At 48.9% G+C, this 22851-nt stretch overlaps 1 protein-coding gene across 1 annotated transcript; it reads right to left on the reverse strand.

The window, feature by feature from the left end:
* Positions 1-1282: 1282 nt before the first annotated feature.
* CTSH (cathepsin H) lies at positions 1283-20921 on the reverse strand. The gene is made up of 12 exons (XM_079128595.1): positions 20762-20921; positions 17145-17176; positions 16358-16463; positions 15322-15392; positions 13989-14093; positions 11417-11503; positions 10514-10569; positions 8812-8893; positions 7578-7646; positions 4765-4871; positions 2682-2807; positions 1283-1730 (listed from the first exon to the last, which is right to left on the reverse strand). Exons 1-12 carry the CDS (start codon positions 20850-20852, stop codon positions 1655-1657), a joined length of 1008 nt encoding a protein of 335 aa, XP_078984721.1. The 5' UTR covers positions 20853-20921; the 3' UTR covers positions 1283-1654.
* Between the last annotated feature and the right edge of the window lie 1930 nt (positions 20922-22851).

A 22851-nucleotide genomic window follows, 5' to 3' on the forward strand; every position in this document is an offset into this window, starting at 1 on the left:
GTCAGGCGTGGTGGCACAAACCTGTAAGCCCAGTGACTTGGGAGGCTGAGGCAGGAGGATCTCAAGTTCAAAGCCAACCTCAGCAAAAGTGGGGTGCTAGCAACTCAGTGAGACACTATTTATTTATTTATTTAGAGACAGGGTCTCTCTAAGGTATTTAGGGCCTCACTAAATTGCTGAGGCTGACCTTTAACTTGTGATCCTCCTGCCTCAGCCTCCTGAGTTACTAGGATTACAGGTATATACCACCGTGCCTTTTATAACAACTTATTTAAATTAATGTTACTGCTGGACCTCAAGCATGCCAGGCAAATGCTCTACAACTGAGCTGCATCTCTGGACTCACACTGGAATTTTCTAAGCCTTGTAATGCACATAACATTTTTTCTCCCAAACATTCTCAAAACTTGCTTTATAGGAGGCCCAAAGTAACATTGGGCTTCAGTTATTAAGAAAGTCTATGAGGCGCTGGGATGTGCCTCAGGGGTAAAGCACTTGCCTAGCATGTATGAGGCATTGGGTTTGATCCTTAGCACCACATTAAAAGAAAGAAAGAAAGAAAGTCTATGAACTACAGGACAATGAGCTGCTACAACTGTTCTACAGACATGTCCCTGGAGCCCAGAAGCATGTAGAACTTCACAGGAAGGGAAGGGGAGGGTTGGTTTGGAGATGATAGGAGCATTTGGCATGTTCAAAAAGGATTAGTAGCTAGGCATAGTGGTACATTCCTGATATCTCAGCGACTTGGAGGCTTAGGCAGGAAGATTGGAAATTTGAGGCCAGCTGCAGCAATTTAGCAAGGCCCTAATCAACTTAGTGAGACCAAGTCTCAAAATAAAAAATTTAAAGACCTGGGGATGTGGCTCAGTAGGTAAGCACACCTGGATTCAATCCCCAATACCAAAAACGAAAAGGGGTTAGTAAAACAAAAAGGGGTTAGTAAAGAAGGGGTGGGTGGGCCCATCCCAGGCAGAGGGCCAGGGTCTGAGGAGGGTTCGGAAGCTGAGACTAGGGAGGACACACAGAGATGTACAGGTTTTCAGAGTGTCCTGGCTTTGCCTGGCCCATTTCCTCCTCCCTCCTTCCTGAGGTTTGGGATAGTCAGAACCCCTAAATCTGCTCTTCTTCTTGGTCTGATGAGCAGTATCACCAGCATCCATACTATGCTTCCAGCCAGAGACCAGGGCACCCTGTTGTACCTCCATCCTGGGAGACTGAGCCCTGAGGACCCAGTCTGAAAAGTGTCTGTCCTGCACCCAGCACAGGCCTGGTCCAGGGAGGTGCTCACTCAATGTTTATTGAATAAAGAATACAGAAAAGACAGTAGACTGGAGTTCTCTCTACATGTGGAAGTAGCCCCTTTTGAAAGAAAGAATATTCTCCGTCCACTTGGGTTTGAGCCAATTAAAAACCACACTTAAAGTACATGGCCGGTGATGGTCATCACATCAAAAGACGTGGTTGGGCTTCTTGAGCAATTCTTTTTCCTCCTGTCTTTAGGTTTCCAAGTTCTGCACAGGAGTGAGGGTGGAAAGTGGGGGACTTCTGGGTAGATCTCCTCATAGCTTCCTCCAGGGCAGGATTTCCACCAAACAGCCTGGACACCAGTTCCTCTTCTTCTTGGTCAACTGTCTCTGCAGCTGTCCCTGGCTCACACCTGAGGGATGGGGTAGGAGGCACAGGCAGCCAGACCACACATGTTCTTCCCACGCTCAATGAGGAAGTACCTGGGCAGAGAGAAAGACCTTTCTAGAATATTCTGCTGCTCACCAAGACCTGACTCCAGGGATTAAGCCCTCAGAATTTAGGTTTTTTTTATTTGACAAGAAATTACTGATGTGACCTCGTGAATAATTTCTTTTTCTCTCTCCCTGGTTACCAAATGATCTCATTTTCTTATTCTGTCCATATCCCACTTCTCCCCAGAATTGCCTATTGGCCCCGTCTTAGCCCTGGCTAGGTCTTCACATAGTTACTTAATTACCACCAGGACCCCCTTGAGGAAGGATAGAAACTCCTTTGCAGGGAGGTCATAGAATCTGAAAGGAGACACAAAGTCACATCAACATGTACAGACACCCAGGTCTCCTGGCACCAGCCTTTTTTCCTTGAAGGAGGGACTGTCAAGATCAGGGCAAATTGTCTTGATTTCTCAAAGTTGGGCCCTCTCAGAGATTGGTTTCATCTCAGGAGGGTTCAGAGTTTTGAGCTGTTAGCCCAGCAGTGGTTACAGACCCTACTGAGCCAACTGAATTCTTGTTACCTGTGTTAGTACCTGGGGTCTGACAGGGGTTGCTAAGAGGGGTCTCTGGGGTAGCAGTCACATTCTCATGCTTCCCTTCCCCCTGGCCTGGCTGGGGCTTGGCTGACCTGCTACTTTCTGGACGTATTTATTTATTTATTTATTTATACTGGGGATTGAACCCAGGGGCCTTTACCAATGAGTTACACCCTCAGCCCCCCTTACAAATTTTTTTTTTTTTTTATTTTGAGACAGGGTCTCACCAACTTGCTGACCCTAACTTGCCTTGAACTTCTGATCCTCCTGCCTCAGCCTCTAAGGTTGCTGGGATTACAGATGTGTGCCACTGTGAGGTAAAGGAGATACCCCCCAAGGACCTCCAGACCTGAGCAACATGACCCCCCACCCCAAACAAGGGGACCGAGAAGCTGCTTACCCGTTATTTCCCCACTGGGAGCCCCAAGAGTTCTTCACAATCCAGTAGGGTATCCCATTCTCTTCTCCGTAGCCAACAGCCAGTACTGCATGGTTTACTTTATCTGGAGTTTTATGACAGGAAGCACTGAGAAGGAAAGAAAAAAGAGTGGATACTATGGGAAGGATAAAAGCCATTGCTCGGTCACACTCAACCACGGCCCTCTCAGCGCGTTAGGGCCATGTTTCCCATGGGAGGCACATCAGGCGGTGAACAACTTCTATTCACGGTGACAGAGAATAGTCTCGGTTCTTACAGTCCTGCCGATGCAAGGAGAGTCTCCCTGTGGCGCTGTCCGCTTTCCACCAGCGTGACACCTTCTCTCCCACTAAAGAAGGAACGGTCCTCCTGCTGCACCTTCTGCAGCCAACGGTGTTGGGCTAGAATTCAACACCACACTGTTTTTTGCCACCAGTGCATTTATTTTAAAGATGACCTTGTTTTATGGCAAATGTGCAGGTTTTCCATTTAGGATAGCAAACCAGCTTCCATGAAAAAATTTCAAGAATTCAAGAGGATAAATGCCGTGGTCACACGTGGATTCCGCTAAGGTGGAACTGAGTTATGAGTACTGCCAGGCCCCGGGCAGGTGCTAGGGTGCGAGTAGCAGGCTCCACCCTGCATATGGGCGAAGAGGCTGCCTCTGTGCAGTGGAGGGTGAGGGGAACCCCAAAGAGGGGGCTCCAGCTCAGTGGGGTGGGGTGCAGGGGGGCAAGGAAGGCTTCCCTGAGGAAGTGGGGGAACACCCATGAAACTACAAACCCTTCCATGTGGCTGGGGTGGGGGCTGCAGAGGGGACAGAGGAGACAGGGAGGGAAATGTAACACACATAATCATGAAAAGGGAGGGTCAGATTACAAGGGTCCCCATGGCCAGGCTGGGCAAGACACTGAGCAGTGGGACACGCTGGAGTGTTTACAGTTGGCCTGGTCAGAACGTGGACTCTGGCTCCAAGTGGAGGAAGGGCCTGTGTGTGTGTGTTGGGTGGTCATGGTCAAGGACAAGCCAGTGAGGAGGCTGCTGGAATAAGGGAAATGGTGGGCTGGGTGGGAGGTGGATGGGAGGGGAGAGCCCAGAGGTGAGCAATGTTAGAGGGATAGTGTGGACAAAGGGAGGAGGGCCTTGCATGACTCTGGCCTTCCTCCAGTGCGGCAGCAGGGATGGGACCCTACTGACTGGGATGAAGACCTGGGCAGGAAGGGCTGGGGCTGAAGAGACACGCAGGCCATAGGTTTTCATGGCCATCCAGGCTGAGGTGTGGGGGGAGCTGGATACAGGTCCAACAGCCCTCTGCAAACAGTTGACCGTGGAGCTACAAGAGTGTCTGAGAACTCAGAAGAGGCTGGGGACCAAACCCTGCCTGGAAAACAAGGGGACCATGAAGAAGACTCTGGGGAGCAGGCAGGAGGTGGCTAGAGAGACATCCAGCTGAACTCACTTCACCAAACAAGCAGGTTTGGGCCAGAGAAACCCTACACAAAAGATGCCCACGGGCTTGGCTTCCCTCAGGAACCCTGTAGTGAATCCTTTAGCACAGGAGTCTGGTGTTTGAGAGCAGTTACTTTCTTATTCCTCTTTTATGTCTTCAAATGTTCTTTCTTTCCTTTTCCCTTCTCCTTCCTTTCTCCCTCCCTCCCCTCCTTCCTCCTTTCCTTCCTTCCTCCCTCCCTCCCTCCCTCCCTCCCTCTCTTCTTTCCTTCCTTCCTATTTGTTATGTCTTCACGTTTTTAAATATGAATTTTTTTTTTAACTGCAGGGAGCTCTTCCACAGATAAGGCTACATCTCTGAGCTAGTGAGCACTGGCCCTCACTAGCCATGTGGCCAGGGATCCCTTCTAACCTTCTCTTTTCTCTACGAGTCTGTGGTCCCTGACCCTCAGCTGCAAGAGGCCTAACTGAGTAAACACATAAAATACCCAACAAGGCAGGTGTCCTGAAATGATCTGACCAGGAGTCTGGGCTGAACCCAAGACCCCTGTGCTGGGTGCAAGGATGCCCACCAGTCCCCTCCACTTGCCTTTTTGGCTCCTGGAACCCAGCTCACCTGGAGTAGACGCCACTTTTATACAGCATGAAGTCTTCGGTCACCTCGAAGGCAAAGCTCACGGGGTTGTATAGGGCAACAGCCTCCACCATTGCCTCTTCATCATTCTGTGGACAGACGGAAGGATGGAGGGAAAGACAGGCATGTTCTCTGTTACCTCCCTGTCCCAGTTTCAAAATATGTCCCTCTGACCCAAGATAGGGGCAGGAGGTTCAGATCAATATAGATGACCAGGAGAAAGGAAGGCACCAAAATGCAGCCACTAAGGGGACAGTCCCCTCTGTCCAGCAGAACTGGGCCACTGGGCCTTGTATGCAGGCCCCCACCTCTTGTGCAGATCACCAAGATCCTCTGGGCTTTCTGTTGGCTTATAGTTCCTCCTCCTCAACCAATCTGGCTCTCCTGTGGCCTCCCCTTCCTTTGACTGGCTGAGTCTGTCTGGTCGTCTCCTCAACATCACACAGGGCACGATGTAGACTTGCTCATCAGTCACTCCCAACTATTCACAGAGGCCAGGGGCTCTGAGGGTGAGAGGTGTGACACGCCCAGGCCTCCCTTAAAGTCAACTGATGGAGCTTTGCTGGTAGAACACAGGGTTTATAACCAAGGAACAGGTAAGACCCAGACTGTGGTGGAGATGAGAGAGGACCCAGTCAAGGGCTTTGTGCCTCCTCAGTGTCCTGCCCGCTTCAGCAGGAAGGTGGGGGTGGGAGGTGTCAAGGTGGCTTCCTGAAAGCTGTGGTTTTGGAACAGAGCTGCAGAGGCCAGGTGAGAGAGACAGTTAGGAGCACCTGGAGAGCTTTCAAACACCACCATGCCCAGACTACACCCCAAACCAGCTCCATCAGCATCGGTGGGGTGGGTGACTCCTAGCTGCAAGAGTGTTTAAAATGTCCCAGTTGGGAACATCTGGGTTAGTGTAAGCTGAGAACTTTAGGAGTTGAAATTAGGCTGGAGGCCATGTGAGCTGAGGCCAGGGCTTTGCAAAGGAGGGGACAGGCACCCAGCCTTCCCTCAGTCCAGCCTCCCTGGAGAGGTGGGCAGAGATCCAGCTGCAACAAGCACACGGGGGCCTGGTAAGCAAGCAGCTTCCTCCCTGCTTTGGGAAGAGGCCTCCTGAGCCCAGGCAGGCCACAGAAGATCTGAGACAGTCAGGTGTGGGGCCTGCCCCCATGAGGGACTGAACACCAGTTTTGGCCTGCTTCTTAGGACCCTGTGGGTGCCACTGATGAGCCCTGGGTACTAGGCAAAAGGGACACTTTGAGCTCCTTGTTCACTTCTCAGTGGAATACAATGGCTCTGAGTGATCAACTATATGCTTAGCTTTTTAAATTTTTTTTTTTTTTTTTTTTTTGGTGCTGGGGATCGAACCCAGGGCCTTGTGCTTGCAAGGCAAGCACTGTACCAACTGAGCTATCTCCCCAGCCCTTAAATTTTTTTGAGACCAAGTCTCACTAAGTTGCTGACACTGGCCTCAAACTTGTCATCCTCTTGCCTCAGTTTCCCAAGTTGCTGGGATTACGTACAGGCACCACTATGCCCTGAGAACTTTTTCTGAAGACAGTAACATCCCTATCATGGGGTATGGGTTATATGTTGTCAAGGCAATGAACCCTGTTCTGGAATGGCATGATATCAGTTCAAATCCAGTTTCCAACTCCTAGCTCTATGGCTGTGGGCACATTACTTACAGACTCTGATCTTCTGTTTCCTCATCTGTAAAATGAAAATTAATAATGATACTCATTTTCTAGGGTTATTTTGAGTCTAAAGAAGATAATGTGAGACTGGGGACATAGCTCAGTTGGTAGAGTGCTTGCCTTGCAAGCCACAAGGCCCTGGGTTCAATCCCTAGAAAGGCAAAAAAAAAAAAAAAAAAAAAAAAAAAGAAGATAATGCATGATGTCTGGTGTTTGGTAAACTATCTCTAAGTACTCCATAAATGTACACTGTCATTACTGCCTAGAGTTTGGCACGGGTTTCAATTAAATGGCTGCAGCTGTCATTACAAAGACATCTTGTCCATGGCCTGCATATATGTTTAATGGCACGCACCCCCTCCCCTCATGCTCTCATTTGCATGTCACACCTGCCCACACCTATGGGGATATTTGTTCACTCCTACACAATCCTCCCCTACTGAACACATGCACCCTGGAGTCAGGAGGGCCCTTCACTCACATTCAAGGGGACTCTTGCAAAAGCAGGGCACAGCTGCATTTCCCCATCCACTTGAGGTGAGGTTTGACTGTGCAACACATTTATTGCCATAATTGACCACTTTCCTTCCCTCAGCCTGGGTCCTGCATTGAGGTCAATGACATGGAATATATCTAACCCTGCTTATGCAAGGGATAGGTCACAGGAGTGAGACATACACTTCAGTGTAGGCCCTACAGATTTGGGGCTCATAGTGATTGTAGCAGAACCTAGCTCATCCTAACTGACACACATTTACACTCCTCCTCAAATACACGCACATCCTGACATCATGCACATGCTCACACCCTCTTGTGCAAGGTGGGGATCATCGCTTGCATTTTACAGATAAGAAAACAGAACAACAAGAATGAAGATGTGGGCAGACCTGGAGTTTAGAACCTGACCATCTCCTGCCAGTAGACGATTCCCCTCCAACCTTCCATCCCACTCTCAGCACAGTGAGTAGGAGTCAATGATAATTCCAACTCTTCAGTCAAAATGACATGCTGCCAGGAGAGGCTGCTCTCCTGGGCCCACTGGCCATTTGACAACTGTGGAGATCAATCTCATCAGAACACATTCTCCAGCTGAGAAAAGAGTTCAGTACTCACGAGTGTAATGTTGGCTACATCCTTGACAAATGCAATGGCCTTTTCCGGCTGGAACTTGCAGTTACTGTCCTGTTTAGGGCAGGAGGGGGCATGGAATATAGGTTAGAGACCCCTGGTCCAATGCTGAGACTTCACCTCCATAGAAGCAGTTTGATAACATTTACTGAGCAGAAACTATGGGTGCAAGGGCCTTGACGATGGGATCAATTCAGAATGAGATGCATAGTTGTCCGCAAGGGATTCAGAGTCTAAGGACAGGAAACATTCCTGTGCTGGCTGTGGGGCAGAGGTGGGCACACACAGTGCCGGGTGGGATATCAGGGAGGAACCTGAGCCAGCCCAAGGAAGATCACTGAGAAATGGAGGCTGAGTGAGAGCCTGCATGGCAGGGCAGGGGAGGGGCAGTCAGTCCAGGGGGCAGTGCTGACAAGAGGGAGCTGCAGAGCTAAGGTTGCAGGATAGGACTGGAGGAAGAGCAGGACCTGGTGGTTTAGAAACCAGCAAGTGGTTGGACCTGAGCACAGGGTTTATGACAGGGAGGTAACAGGAGATAAAGTTGGCTAGGGTGGGGGTGGGGAGGGCTGGAGGAGCCTCCTGAGAGTTCTGAACAAGGCAGGTGCACAGTCAGAGCTGGGTCTGAGGCCCAAGGGGTTGCCGGCTCAGTGACATGAAGGGAGACCAAGGTCACTGGGGCTGGGGATATGGCATGGACCAAGGAAGCCTATGTGAGAAGGTCTGTGACGATCAGCAGGCAGACTAGGCCGGCCCCATGCAGGACCCCAGTTGTCCAATAGGTTCTGGGGAGCTGGTGCTGCTCCTGGCTGAGAGGGTAAAAGAAGGAGGGGCTGCAGGTTTTGGGGAAAGACAAAGGGCTTGGCTGCGGCCAGCCTGGGCTGAGGTGATGGAGGGGGTGGCCTCTGGCACACTCAGCAGAGCAATGTAGAAGTGGGCCTAGGAGAGCATGAGAGATGGGGGACCTCCTGTAGGAAAGGAGGCAGCACAGGGGCAAAAAGGGCAGGCTGGGTGGTGTGCAGGAGGGGTCCTGAAGAGGATGCTCAGGAAGGGGAGATGGGGCCCACAGCAGTGTGACGAGATGCCTATGGGGACTGGACAGGGCTCAGAAATTCTGGATTGCAGCAGGAAGGGGCAGCAGGAGGCTTGGGGGACAAGGTGTGTCCTGATACTGGGGTGGGAATGGAGTTGGAAGAAGACAGCCAGGGCTACCCAGAATTACCTTGCCCAAGTAGGGATAGGTGTCTTCTCCCATGATGCCCTTGTTATACAGGATGTACTCGAAGGCCTGGCTGGGGAGGCCTCTGCAAGAAGCACACACAGGTGAGCCCAGCTGGAGCCACCCTGATGGACAGAGGTGGGGCCTGCAGGGCTGGAGCTTTCGTGATGTTCACCCTGGTCTGGCTCACAGGTCTTGGCTGGGCATGCCCGGGTGGCAGAGGAGGTCTCCTGAGAGGTCAGCAATGTTGCCCTGCTTGCCTTGTCTTGGCATAAAGCTTAGCAAACTCAGGTGAGACTACTAGAGGTCAGGAGGAATGGGCAGTCCCTCAGGAAGACCTATGGGATTGTTCCAGTGTGCCATCACCAAAACCGTCCTGTCCAAGGGGCAGCCCTGTGAGTGGGTGACTCTTGGGTGGTGGGTGTTATTTCCCTGAGGCTCGGAAAGGCTGAATACCTAGCTCAGATGAAGTTAGCTGAAGTTAGACTTTGGTTCCAAAGGTGAATCCTTTCTTCATCATGTCACCTCCCAGAGTAAACAAAAACTTAATTGCTGCCCAGCACTCCCCACTCTGGTCCCTGCTTCCTCTCTACATATGTCACTGTGACCTGATCTATGATATGCTTGGTTACAGCCTGTTTGACAGGCTGAGTGTCAGCTCCAGGAGTTCTGCCGAGTGCTGAATCCCTGTGCCTGGATACACAGTGGGGCTTGAGGGTAGCTAGTGCATGCATGAAAAGAGGAAGTCCTGTCCTTTCAAAAAAAAAAAAAAACAGGACTCCAGCATGTTAGGGTGGTATGAAGTTGCCCAGAGGAAAGAGACCAACAGTGAGGGGAGACTGAGCATAATGGTGGATCCATAGTGGGCGGTGACTTCACCCTTGACCCCTGCACCTGGCCAGGCACAGCCCCTTGCAGAAGGCTCTGGTGTTAGCTATTGCTAAAGCAGGTAGTGGTGCAAGAGGTCTTCCCATAGCGAAAGAAGTACCTGCGTGGTGAGGCAGGGGCCTGAAGAGGAATGCACCATGGGCAGGGAGGTGGGCAGGCAGGCAGGAAGTCTAGGGAGGGAGTTTCCCAAGGGCCTGGCTTTATGTATATAAAGCTGATCAATCACAGAAATATCTCAGAGCATAACAGAGTAGAGAAAGAGATGAGGCCCAGAGTCACTGTAGAAATGGGAGCAAATTCCTAACAACCTGTTGTAGGAATGGGCCAAGAAAGCAGGCCCAGTGGAGGCTCTGCTTAGGCATGTTGCCATGGTGAACAAAGCTCCCTCACAGGCCAGCATGCTGGGCATCGAGCACTTCAGAGAACTCATCTAAAGGCCAAGCAACTGTCGCTGTGTGGATCGCCTTTTTGGAGGATAGTGTGTAACGGTATTTTTTTCTCACTCTATCAATCCTTTGGCTACTTGCCCAAGAGGCTTTGGTGGCTAGTGAGGCTGACTGTACTGTGGAGAGAGTCAGGTGATTTGTTGGAGAGAGGATGGACCTTGGAACTAGACAGGCCTGGGTTCTGATTTCAGTCCTGCTGTGAAACCCTGGCCATGCGAGGTGATGTCTCCCACTGCATGATGGAGACCACCTGGCTCCCACCCAGCATGGTGGACCGGGTTGTCTGAGGTGGGGATGGCACATTCTAGGTCTCATAGCAGTGACTGGTGGGAAATGAGAGGGGTTCCAGGCCCTCTGGGTTGAGCACTTACCCTTGGCAGCCATGATTGTTGAAATTCTGGGCACAGTCCACCAGCTGCTGCTCTGCCTAGAGGAAGGAGCACAAACCCGGTGAGCTGAAGGCCAAGAGGCCATTGAGGCTTTGGTGTGACATCAGCTGGGCCTTCCTTTCCGATCCACATCTGTGATCCTACAGGCACTGTGTCAAGATGGCCAGATTACAAGCTCCCCAAGGGCAGGGCAGTCTCCACGTATTCTGAAGTGTCAGCCCAGCTGGTGGCACATGTCAGGAGGGGCTCAGGAGCTGCCTGGCAGTCAAGTAGACAAGTGAGAGGCAGTGAGCCAAGCACCTGCTCTGTGGGCATGCACACAGTGGGATCACAGGGGCTCATGGCAGTGTGTGCTGGTGGTGGGAGTGGGGGGTGGGGGCAGAGCCACTCAGGGATCTGGCCCACCTTTCCTTGGCCTGGGTCTTCATGCCTCCCTGGCCTTGCCCTACACTTTCCCTCTTCCCCATACAGAGGTGGGGACTTGACAGTTTCCTCAGAGCCCATCGCCCCTCACTGTTTGGGGTCAAGGAAGAGGTCGTGGCTCTTCCCCATTGTCAACAGAGGAGCTTGGGAAGGCATAAAGCTCCCACAGGGCTGTCTCCCAGGCAGGGTCTGCTTTTCTAAGCCCTTCTTTGGTGAAGGTCCCAGGTTTCCAAAGTGAGGAACCTAAGGAACACCCAGATCCACCCAGGAGTGAGCCAGTCACAGTTTCCTCCTTCTTTCCAGGAAAAGCATCACTTGAAATTCTCATGTCAAACATCCACAAGGCGGGAACACCCAAGGTCCAACTGAAACAGCTCTGAAGGAGGCCAAAGGCCCAGGTACGGCCTCCTGCCCAGGCTGGGAGCGTCCTCCCCAGGGCTTGGCCCAGGGCTGACTTCTTACCAAAGACAGCATCTTCCCACTGGCGATGGCCACCGCAGACTCCAGGGCCCCTGTGGTGGAGAAAGTCCAGCAACTGCCACAGGCACCCTAGAGAGGCCAAGGAGGGCGGAGGAAGTCAGCAATTGTAACACCACAAGAAGGCCTCAGCTTCCTGTCTTCCTCTTCACCCCTGTGGAATCCCCCAGTCCCTGAATGCTTTTGTAGTTTACAGAGCCCTGCTCCAGGTTTGTCCATCCTGAGCCTCACAAGTCCTGAGAGGCAACCAAGGTTCATGGAGGAGCAGTAGTTCTGACTGGCATCATTGGGCTTTCAATCTGGGCCTCTCCTCTTGTTGATCCATCCTTGCCATCCTTCCTGAACCTACTCTACAGTCTTCTGACTCTCCTACTTTGGAGTCTTTTGTTGGCTCCTCTTCTCCATATTGTTTCCCAGCAGAAGGAGTCTAAAGTTCTGTTTCTAGAACCTTCTCTCTCACCTATTCACCACCAATCTCATTCCACCCAGAGTCAGATAACTGTTAATCTATCAGCTTCCTAAACTGTGGCTTCAGCCTCAACCTTTATCTAGGTCTCTATATCAAACTGACTTCCAGACAGACCCACTGAGATGCTCCTGACACCTCAAGTAGGTTCTAGGGGTCCTGCTTCCTGCACCTTTCCCACCATCTTCTGCCACACCGATTGCTGCACCTCCAGGATAACTAGAGCCAGCCTGCTTGGTTCAAATCATAGTTCTGCCACACTAGCTGTGTGAGCCAGGCAAGTGACTTCCCCTTCAGAACTTGTTTCTTCATTTGTAAAATGGAAGGGGTTAGATAAGGTCGTGCCTGTCAAGCAGCTACCCCGTGGGCTTAATAATGTTCATTGTGGTTATTCTTCTTCTCTCAGGTTCATCTTTGTCTCTTCCTCTTCTTGCTGGTTCTATCTTTCACATTCTACTTATGAAATGTCTCTTAAACTCCCTTCCTCCTGTCCATGTCTCTGCCCCCATTTGGTCCTCATGGCCTGGAAAGAGCCATCACACTGGCCTCCCTATCTAGTCTCTTCCTCTCATATCTTTCCCTCAGCAGGAAGAGCTGGTCAGAGGGTCCTTGAGATGTTCAAAAAGGCAGGCTTGGACACGAGGCAGGGGGTGACCTTGTTCACTGCTGAAGCTGCCAGAGCAGGGCCTGGGCTTGGCACACAGGCCTGGTTTTGCGTTCCCTCTCTCACTTATCTTGGACCTTGAGCAAGCCACCCTCCCTCTCAGTTTTCTCCTCTGTAAAGTGACATCCCTCAAGGGGGCTGCTGAGTTAATGTGAATTCTGTAGCTGCTGTCTATAATGACCTTGTTCCTGTCCCCTTAACCTGAGCCTGGAGGCCCAGAATCTGCTGATAGGAGGACTTGGAACACTCTTGATGGACCTCCCCTTCCATCTGTCCAAATGGTGAGCAGGTGTAGGTTTCCATGCTGAACACTTGTGAATTGTCCTGAAATTCTCGAGAGGGTCTTGGAGAAAGAACTGCCTCTTTGGGTCACGGAGTTATAAGCAGGCTTCTTTCTACTGCCCTTCCTGCTGAGAGGGGAGATTTGTTTTGGCTCCTTGAGGGGCTGGTTTAAACATCCAGTTCACTTGGCAAGCTTCAGGACATGGTGAGCTTGGGAGGATGTGGAGTTGCACCATGTGATAGTTTTGGAAAGTGAAACATTTCCCATGGAGAGTTTCAATGGAAAGTCAAGAGTTTCCAGGAAGGAAGACTTAACCTTGTAGTTCCTGGAATCGAGAGGTCAGCATTTCTCTGAAGAGGGCCACTGCCCTGCTACTTTGAGGGGAAGGACCTCGGCAAGCAGACAGCAGAGGTGAGTTGGGTTGGGACTCCATAAAAGAGCATGTGCTAAGACTCTGGGGGAAGGGAGGGTGCCTGCCTGGCCCAGGCCACTGTGCCCCACTGCCCCACAGAGAGGCCACCTCTATTGTGGCCAGAGAACACCCAGGAAATGTTGGGTTTCATTCTGCTCACTGACCACCTGGAACCGTCCAAAAGAGGCAGGCAGTCAGGGGAGGGGCAACGGCCTGGTGCCTTGAGGAACAGCTGCAGGACAGGAGGAGAAGTGGTGTGGGAGTAGGAATGGAGTCAAGATGTCCAATCTCTGCTGGGCACAGGGAACAAAATGTTTTGAGTGACTCTGCAGGGGAGAGCTGGGACCCTTGGGGGGGGCGGGGGGAGAGAGAGAGAGAGGAGAGAGAGAGAGAGGAGAGAGAGAGAGTGAGGAGAGAGAGAGAGAGAGAGAGAGAGAGAGAGAGAGAGAGAGAGAGAGAGAGAGAGAGAGAGAGAGAGAGCGCGCGCACACGTGTGCACACAGGGGACTGGGAGTGAACTTTAGACTGATAAGAGGAACACTTTCACCCTCCAGAGCCGCTCACGTGAATAACAACCTCCCCAGCAGAGGAAGAGACCTGGGGAGATGGTGAGGAAAAAGTAGAGGTGGGGATAAGCTTGAGTGGTTTTGTGGTTCTTCTGAGTTTCCCTTCCTGGTATATTGTCTAAGAAGTGCCTTTTTGTGGGGGATGGTCAGGGGTTGCCATACGTACCTGATTTTTCACAGGTGAGACAAAATTCCCTTTTTTCCGCCAGTCCATAGAGGTCGGGTAGGGGCCAGTACCCCGAAGGTAGTTACTTTTAGTGGCTGAGCAATTCTGGAACAACCAAATACATTATTTTCAGGAAAAAAAAAAAAAATCCCTTTTGTCAAAAAAAAAAAAAAAGTGTAATTAAAACGAAATCACCAAGAGGGAACGAGAAAGGCCGTGGCTGTGAGAACCGTCCCTCCCCTGCCTATAGGTACCGAATGCTAAGTGATATGTTTCCTTGAGAGCCCAGGTTTGGGGGCTGTGGGTGTAGCTCAGTGGTTCAGCACTTGCCTAGCATGTGGGAGGCGCTGGTTCAATGCTCAGCATCACATAAAAATAAATAAAAAGAGCCAGGCATGGTGGCACATGCCTGTAACCCCAGAGGCTTGGGAGGCTGAGGCAGGAGGATTGAGAGTTCAGAGCCAGCCTCAGCAAAAGTGAGGAGCTAAGCAACTCAGTGAGACCCTGTCTCTAAATAAAATACAAAATAGGGCTGGGGATGTGGTTCAGCGGTTGTGTGCCTGGAGTTCAATCCCTGGTACCCCCCTCCCCCAAAATAAAAATAACTAAATAAAAAGAAAGTATTATGGCCATCTATAACTGAAGAGAAAGAGAGAGAGAGAGAGAGAGAGAGAGAGAGAGAGAGAGAGAGAGAGAGAGGGAGAAAGCACCCAGGTTTGGGGAGTTAAGAAAGGGTAGCAGATTTAGCAAAAAATATACCTCAACTTGTTCAATTTGAATTTCAGGTAAATGAAATTAGTTTCCCTTAATGTCTTATAAGTATGTTCCTTGCAATATTTAGAATATACTTATGCTAAAAAATTATGTTGCTTATCTAAAGTACAATTTTAGCAATGCATTTGTAGTTTATCTAGTAATCCTAAACTAGCAGTTCACATTGCTAAGGTCAGGGGCCTGTGCAGAGATAAACCCTCTGACTCCTTCAAGAAACATGGGGATGCCCCCAACTGTGGCATGTGGGTAGGACTGAATTTAGCTGGAAGCAGAGCAGGCTAATAACTTACTCCAAATGTTTTAATTTAAGATTCAGATTTGCCAGGTGTGGTAGCACATGCTACCCAGCTGACTCAGGAGGCTGAGGCAGGAGGATTACAAATTCAAGACCAGCCTCAGCAACTTAGTGAGTCCCTGCCTCAAAACTAAAAATAAAAAGGACTGGGGATGTAGCTCTGTGGTAGGGTGCCCCTGAGCTCAATGCCCAGTACCACTGTGGAGGGTGGTGGGTGGGGAGAGAGAAAGAAATCAAGATCTGTTCGCAATGAATTATACTTACCTGTGGCTCTGACCAAAGATACTTGTGTTTTATCTCAGCAAAACTCATGTCTGAAAATTGGTTCAGCGCCACTGAAAAAGAGAAGGAAAATCAAAGTAAAACAGAATGAAATAGAGAAACTTAGTCGTTAATAAAGAAACAAAAATAAGGAAACTTCTTGTTCCCTTGTGTTCTATTTATGGTTGCTACAACTTGGGTCCTTCAAAATTTTGAATTTAATATACTCCAATATACTAAGGTCAACGCTCACTGTGTTTCGGAACCATGGGGGGAACTTTATAGGTATAGGTATCTGGACAGTATAGGTATCTGGACTGCACCCTAGAGATGCTGATGGACACAACTGGTCTAGGCCAGTGCCTGGGCACCCATGTTTTTAGATACCCTACAGGTAAGCATGATGGAGAACCACTATACCTGGGCAGGGCTCACCACCTGTGCCACAAACCGTCTTCACAGCAGCCCAGGAGCGTAGTCATCTGCACGCTCATGTTAAACACCAGCCCCTGCCGCCTCCCTGCAAGGTTACACACTAGTACTGGGCAGCTCCTGCACCCATAATACCAATATGGCTGAACTGCCACTGTTTCTTAGAACCCCAGTAAAACTGTATGAATGTGTGTGCATTTCTAGTGACACAAATAGGTAGTGAAGGGGAATGTCCACAAAGGCTGCTCATGAGTTCAGAGCAGTCTCTGAGAGACACTGTCCCCAACAGCTCTGGGCTGGACCCTCAGATGGCAGGAATAGAGCGGGGGCTTCTCTAGACTCTCCTGTAATCTTCACACCACCCAGAGGGGTACTAGCATTGTCCTAAATTTACAACCCTGTGTTTCATAGACAGTAACAGTAAAGTCACAGTCTCAGGTTGGTCAAAGATGGTCTCAGGGCCTGGGTATCTGCTCCCCGCATCTCCTCCTCAAACACCCCTAACGGCCATTATCAGCCTGTGTCACAGTTGATTTCTTTCCAGATCTGAGATGCTCGCTCCCATCTCCCTCTGGAGGAGCTTGAAGGAAAGGCATCCCCACAGTACTTTTAAATGTGTGGTTCCCATTGTTGTGGGCGTTAATCTTCCTCCAGTTGCTGACAAATGTCTGTAGCCTGTGGTGGTACTCCTCTGAGCTGTATTTCTTTTGGTGCTAAAAAAACAAAAACACACACACGAAAAAAACCAAAACCACATTAGTAATAAGTCTCGGAAACAGGATGCATCATCAAAAGGAGTCTTCTTGTTTTCTGAAAGGAGGAATGGAGGTTTTCTTTCTGCCATGATTCTCAGGACAGATCTGAGTCAGTGGTGGGACTGGGTCTCTACTGTCAAAATCAGTAAGTTACAAAGCAGCCTCCTGCCTCCAGGGATCTGGGACCAAAATGAAGACCATGTAGCTGCCTGGAAGTCAGCCAAGAGTCCAAGAGGCCCTGATGAAGGAATCTGCCAAACGTAGGTCACCCCGGGGCACCAGGGCTGGTGGTGAGTCCAACTGATGGCAAAAAATCACCATTTTTCAAAAGGTCTTGCATTGGTGTTCTCCAACTGATTTTGCAGCCACTATGCAAGGTGCTTTGAATACAAAAAAATGGAAGTGAATTCCAAGACTTGAAAGACTACCAGCCAAGTCTGTAACTGGGGACCACTGTTTGGAAGAAGTTTACTTAACTGCATCTTTCCTAGTGTTCAGCCAATTTGAACTCTGGAAAGACCCAGGATAGGTTGAAGTTGGGAAATCCCTCTTTATTATCTCAGATCTGGTACAATTTGGTCTAATAACAGGAAACTTTGTGAAATGAAAAACTTTAGAAAGAAGAAGTTGGACACTGACCTGTACCATCCATGACTTAAAGTGAAACGTCTCTGTAAAAAGGAAAAAAAAAATTACATCTGGGCCTCTTAGTAGGTTGAGTTTACAAGTAGTGCACTTTAGAGCTAATTTGCATTTTAGAAAACTACGCTAAATTTAAAATACCAAAGGTGATATTATCTAATGCTGAATACCAAAAGGAACACAAACTCTTTCTGCTTTGTATTCCATATTAGTTTTTTTTTTTTTAATTTTTTCCTTTTTTTTAGTGCTGTGGATGAAACTCAGGACCTCACATATGCTAGGCCAAGTACTCCACCAGAGTTACACCTCCAAACCCCCAAATTAAATTTGAAAAATAATAAACTTTATTATTATTTTTTTAATGTTGCTGGGGATGGTACTTAGGGCCTCACCCACGCTAAGCACTCCACTCACCTTCTCAAAAATGATATACTTCTAATCATTGCTAACGTGTAATCACTGATAAGCTTTTAATCATTGACATTGTTAGAAGTTAGGATAGTGCTTATCCTGGGTGGACTGTGGGCTATTTTCTAGTGTGCTGGCAACGTTCTGTTGCTTCTTCGGGGTGCAGGTCACACAAGTGTGTCTCAATTGTGAAAATCCATTGAAATACATGCTTACTGATTTGTGCACTTTTCTGTATGATGTTATATTTCAATAAGAAGTTAATTAAAAAAACTATATGCCCTAAAGGTCAGCACATGCTTTCTCAAGGGGGACAGACAGGAAATATTTTAGGTCTTGCAATCTGTAAGGTCTCTGTCACAACTACTTATCTTTGTACCTTAAAAGAAGCCACAGGCAATGGGAAAATAAATGGGTATAAAAAACTTTACAAAACTATAAAACTTTACAAAAGAGCTGGGGATATAGCTCAGTGGTAGAGTACTTGCCTAGCATGTATTTGACCCTGGGTTCAAACCCCAGTACTAGTGGAAAAAAAAGACTATTTTCCCACCTCACAGAATTCTGCCCTATTATTTATATTTGAGTACTTTTTATATTTGAGTACCCTTTTTTGTAACAACAAAAAAATTATCAATTTAATTTTTTTAACTTCCTGAATATTATAAAAAAATTATTCTGGATTGAATAATCATCATAGTGATTATGAGTACCTCAGTTGATTAAAATCTTTCAAATATATTATATATTATGAAAAGTAATTGTTAAATCTTAAAAATAAAAATTTTATTGGAAATACATTTCTTAATGAGATAAACTTCATTACTTCCTCCCCCTCAGGGATATATATATTTGTGAGTAAGTAATATCTACTGTTTAAGACAGAGTTCAGTATTAATTCTGGTCTTATTATTTTTTAGATCAAAGGGATGGAAAGTCCTGATCAAATAAGCAGCTGGGAAAGAAAGGCAGTTTTTCACAGCAATATCCAATTCAATTCTGTGCATGGTCCCAGGTCCCAGGTTCTAAATCATAAGGTCAGCAATACCTCAAGGGAATGAATACTCTCTCCTTCATTTCAGTTTCTTTGAGGAATGAAGAACACTAGACTTGAAAGATTTATGACCATTAGTCTTTTTGTTCGCTGTATCCAAGGGTTGGGGTTCAGGACAAATGCCTTTAGTTGCTTTTCTCCAATTTTTTGCAAAGGGGACATCTGGAAGTAAAGGGTCTGGAAACTGATTCCCTGAAACTGAATCCATCTGTGCTGGTATCACTTGGAACAGCCTCTGTGTTCCCCCCAGGAATTCACACCCCAGTTTGAAGGTCTTTGCTGCATAGCATTTAGATTTCCTCCTGTGGGTCCCAGTTCTATTCCAGACACCATTTTCCCTGAGAAAGCAAATGTACATTTCCCCACACATGTCCAGCTTAAGATTTTAGGGGATCTATATCCTTGTTATCTGCTCTTCGGAGAAGACAGAGCTCAACTCAGGACTACTGTCTGCAGCAGGATGGCGTTAGGTGACTGATCTGTGACTCAGGGGGATTTCAAAAGCAACTAGCAGGTGTGAAACACCCCTAGGCTACTTTTCATTCTTAGGAAGTCAGTAGAAGAAAAAGCAGAACCTTAATACAGGGCCAGAATGATCAACTGGTAACCATGTCTCAGTTTCACACAGATCCATTCTAAATCCATTACCACATTTTAAACAAGTATCATTATATGTGTCCTGCCTGGGCAGGATCCACAGCAGGGAGCAGGAAGTCACAGTCTGTCACCTGTTTTTGTTAAGTCCAGAAGTTTCAATGGCTTTTTATGCTTTTAACCTGTTGATGAGGGTGGGGTAAGAATAGTAATATTTTTTAGCACCTGAAAATCTTTTTTTTTTTTTTTTAAAGCTTTTTGTGTTTTTTATTTGTTCTTTTTAGTTATACATGACAGTAGAGTGCATTTTGACATATTACACATACATAGAGTATGACTTCCCATTCTTGTGGTTGTACATGATGCGGAGTTACACTGTTATGAACATAGGAAAGTTTGTTCTATTGTCTTTCCTATTCCCATCCCCCATCCCTTCCCTTCATTCCCCTTTGTCTAATCCAATGAACTTCTATTCTTTCCTCCTGCACCTGAAAAATCTTTTGAAATTCAAAGCTCAGTTTCTATAAGTGTTTATTAGAGCATAATCATGCTCACTCATTTACATTCTGTATGTGGTCGCTTTTGGCCTGGAATGGCAGAGTTAAATAGTTGTTTCAGAGATCAAATGACCCACAAAGCTAAAATATTTACTAGCTGGTCTTTCACAGAAAAAGTTTGCCAAGCCCTGCTTGAGAGTTCACTGCTTTTCTGTGCCAGTCCTCCTCTCTGCAGGCAGGCTGCCAAAGAAAGCACAGCCCTAGGCCTGGGGGCAGCTGGGTTTCCTTTAGGTGAGGCCTGACCTGGAGCTGTGTACACCCCACCTGAATTTCCTTTTACAAATAGGTAGGAAGGAATGAGGAAAGTCTGACCTGGCAAGATTGAGGTACAGTGATCTCTGTCCCATCCCCATGCTGCCCTTGGCTACTCCTCTCTGTCCCCAGACTGAAGGGGGCAGGTGATCTCCTAAGCTCAGAGCCTATGGACTGAGGCTGGAGCCAAGGGCAGCAGGGAAGGAGGGAGACCTCAAGAGCAGCGGGAAGCTGGAAGTCACAGCAACCTGATCCGAAGTAGGAGTCCTTACACCTTACACCATGGGATTAGGGGTTAAAACTGCAGCAGGAGTCACACCTCCAAACAGCCCATTCCAACCCATTTTACAGATGAACTTTCAAGGCACCTATGGGGATCCCCTATCTATGGTCGCTAAAAAAGGCTGGAAAGTCCCCGCTTGCCTCTGGCAGGGGCAGAACAGAGTCCTCCATGTCCCCAGGTGCCCCAGTGGGAGGGTGGAGGGCACAGAAGCGGCGGGCTTCTTGGGTTCTTCGGCTTTGACGCCGCCTGGGCCAGGGGACCCTGGACACACAGCCCTCCTGTTCCTTCGGTCATGGAAGACACCCGCCCTCCCAGACCACCCCAGTCCCCGCCCTGCACTGCAGATCACCCCTTCACCCCTCCTCGATCCCAACTCGCTCAGCCTGAGCTGGGCCCCGGGAACACCCCGTGCCCCACCGCCCTCAAGTTCTGTGAGTTCTCCGGATTTGGCGGAGGCCGGGCGTACCTAGGGAGTTCACCGACAGCGCGGCGGCGGCGCGGGCAGGGGCGCCCAGGAGCGCAGCCCAGGCGCAGAGCAGCGGCAACACGGCCCTCATCGCGGCGGCGCGGCGCGGCTGTGGCTCCAGGGCCCAGGAGGTGGCGGCCAGGACTACAGTCCCGGAGGCGGCGCGGCGGGGCGGGGCGGCGGGCGGGGCAGCACCGAAGACACAGTCCCGAGTCCGGCTGGCGGGAGGTGGGGCCACGTCGACCCCTCGCGGACCCGGCGGCCTGCTTCGTCCCACTCTTCCCACCAACCGGCCACAGCACTCCCGGTTCTCCTTTGCCCTGGAAGGGCTGGTTGGACAGCCCTTCCTGGAGGGGTCCTGCTCTGCCCAGTCGGGCTGGCACCCACCGGCGAGGGTGGAACGCGGAGGAGGCAGGCCTTAGCCCGACCTCTCTGTCTCCCTGCGGGTCCCCGCTCCTACCCCCAACTCCCTGACGGTGCCCACCTCCAGAGCTCCCATCTATCATTAACCTCATTTTCGGGGACCCCCCCCCGCCCCCATGTAATAAACTTAACAACTAGAGAAACTAGACCAAACTCTGTGGGTTGTCTCACTACTTACACCCAAAAGGCATTTTTTATTTCCTACTGAAGAAATCACATCCGTAACTACAGGATCATTTTTCTTTATTTTGCATGTCTGAAGAAAGGAGGAAACTGATATGTAAGGGTCTGCATGTGAGATAGGGCAGGGACACCTCAAACTAAGGAACATTCACTGCCTTGCGGGGATGGAAGGATACTGGGGATGAAACCCAGGGCACTCTACCACTGAGCTACATCCCCAGCCTTTTTTATTTTTTTATTTTGAGATGGAGTCTTGTTAAATTACACAGTCTGCCCTCGAACTTACAATCCTCCTGCCTCAATTACGTGTTCACCATTTTTTTGTTGTGGTAATTAGAATCCCATTTTTGTGGTTGTACATGTTACCAACTGGCTTTGACTTCCCGTTTTACAAATTGGGAAACAGAGGCCCTGGAACTAGATGACAACATTCCCAGCACTGATTAGGGAAAGCCTGACCCTACTGCAGACTCCCACTGTCTTTTGCAGTCTATGACACTTTGGTGTGGCTAGTGCCTGCCCCAGGGTCTTGGGTCAGAATCTGAGCTCTCTTGATCTGCTTCACCTGAAGTTCTAAGCCCAGACTCTGCTTCACAGGCACATTGGGGAGCAGATGTCTGGAGACTTCTCCCAGAATCTGGGTAGTAAGTCTTGATATTACAGAGCTAGGACCTTCTTGGAAACTGAAACAGTCTGAAGGCCCCTCTTCAAACCTCGATTCTTGCAATCAAGTCAGAAAGATTTCAGATATATTGCTCAGAGTAACAGGTATGAGTTTATTAGAAGGGATAGGAAAGGGGACACTCTCAAAGGAGAAAGTGGGTTCTATAAGAGAGGAGAGGGACAGCGTTCCTATACTGCCCTCCAGTTTTATTGGGGGGTCCCAGGTAAGTGTCCAGAGAGTTCTGCCCAGATTCATCTTTTGACTTCTGACTGACAGTAGGATAACATCAGACTTTCAATTCTCTGCTGCTCTGACAACTCCAAGTCACTTTGGCTCATGCTGACCAGTTCTAAATGGAATCTGTTCTTACAGGTTTTATGGTTGGGGGAATTATCCTTTCTCCCTGAGTTCTGGGATCTGGTCTGTATACCCCACTGCAGGGTAACTTGTATTCTTATCAGCCTTATTTTGGGCCTGCATTTCTTCTGTAGATAACAGGTTGTTTCCTGAGGAAGGTAACATATCTTGTTGACTTAAGTCAGGTAGGCCTGCAGATAAGTTTTTTTTTAAATGAAAGGATGTGGGGTCAGCACAGTGGGCCCAGTTTATAGAACTAATCCCTTAACTTCATGTTCCCACCACTCATGTATGTCTGTTTGCTATGATTGGTAGGACTCAGAAATGTGCATTTAAAGAGCCTCAGGAAAAGCTCTGTTTCTCAGGTATTCAATGTAGCACATGGACACTGAATCTGTATAAGAATCAGTGGTCCACTCCAGTAGACACTGTCCCAACTTTCCATAGTTGGACTTTAGATTTT

The sequence above is a fragment of the Sciurus vulgaris genome, assembly GCF_902686455.1.
Source record: "Sciurus vulgaris genome assembly, chromosome: 2".
Classification (NCBI taxonomy): Eukaryota; Metazoa; Chordata; class Mammalia; order Rodentia; family Sciuridae; genus Sciurus; species Sciurus vulgaris.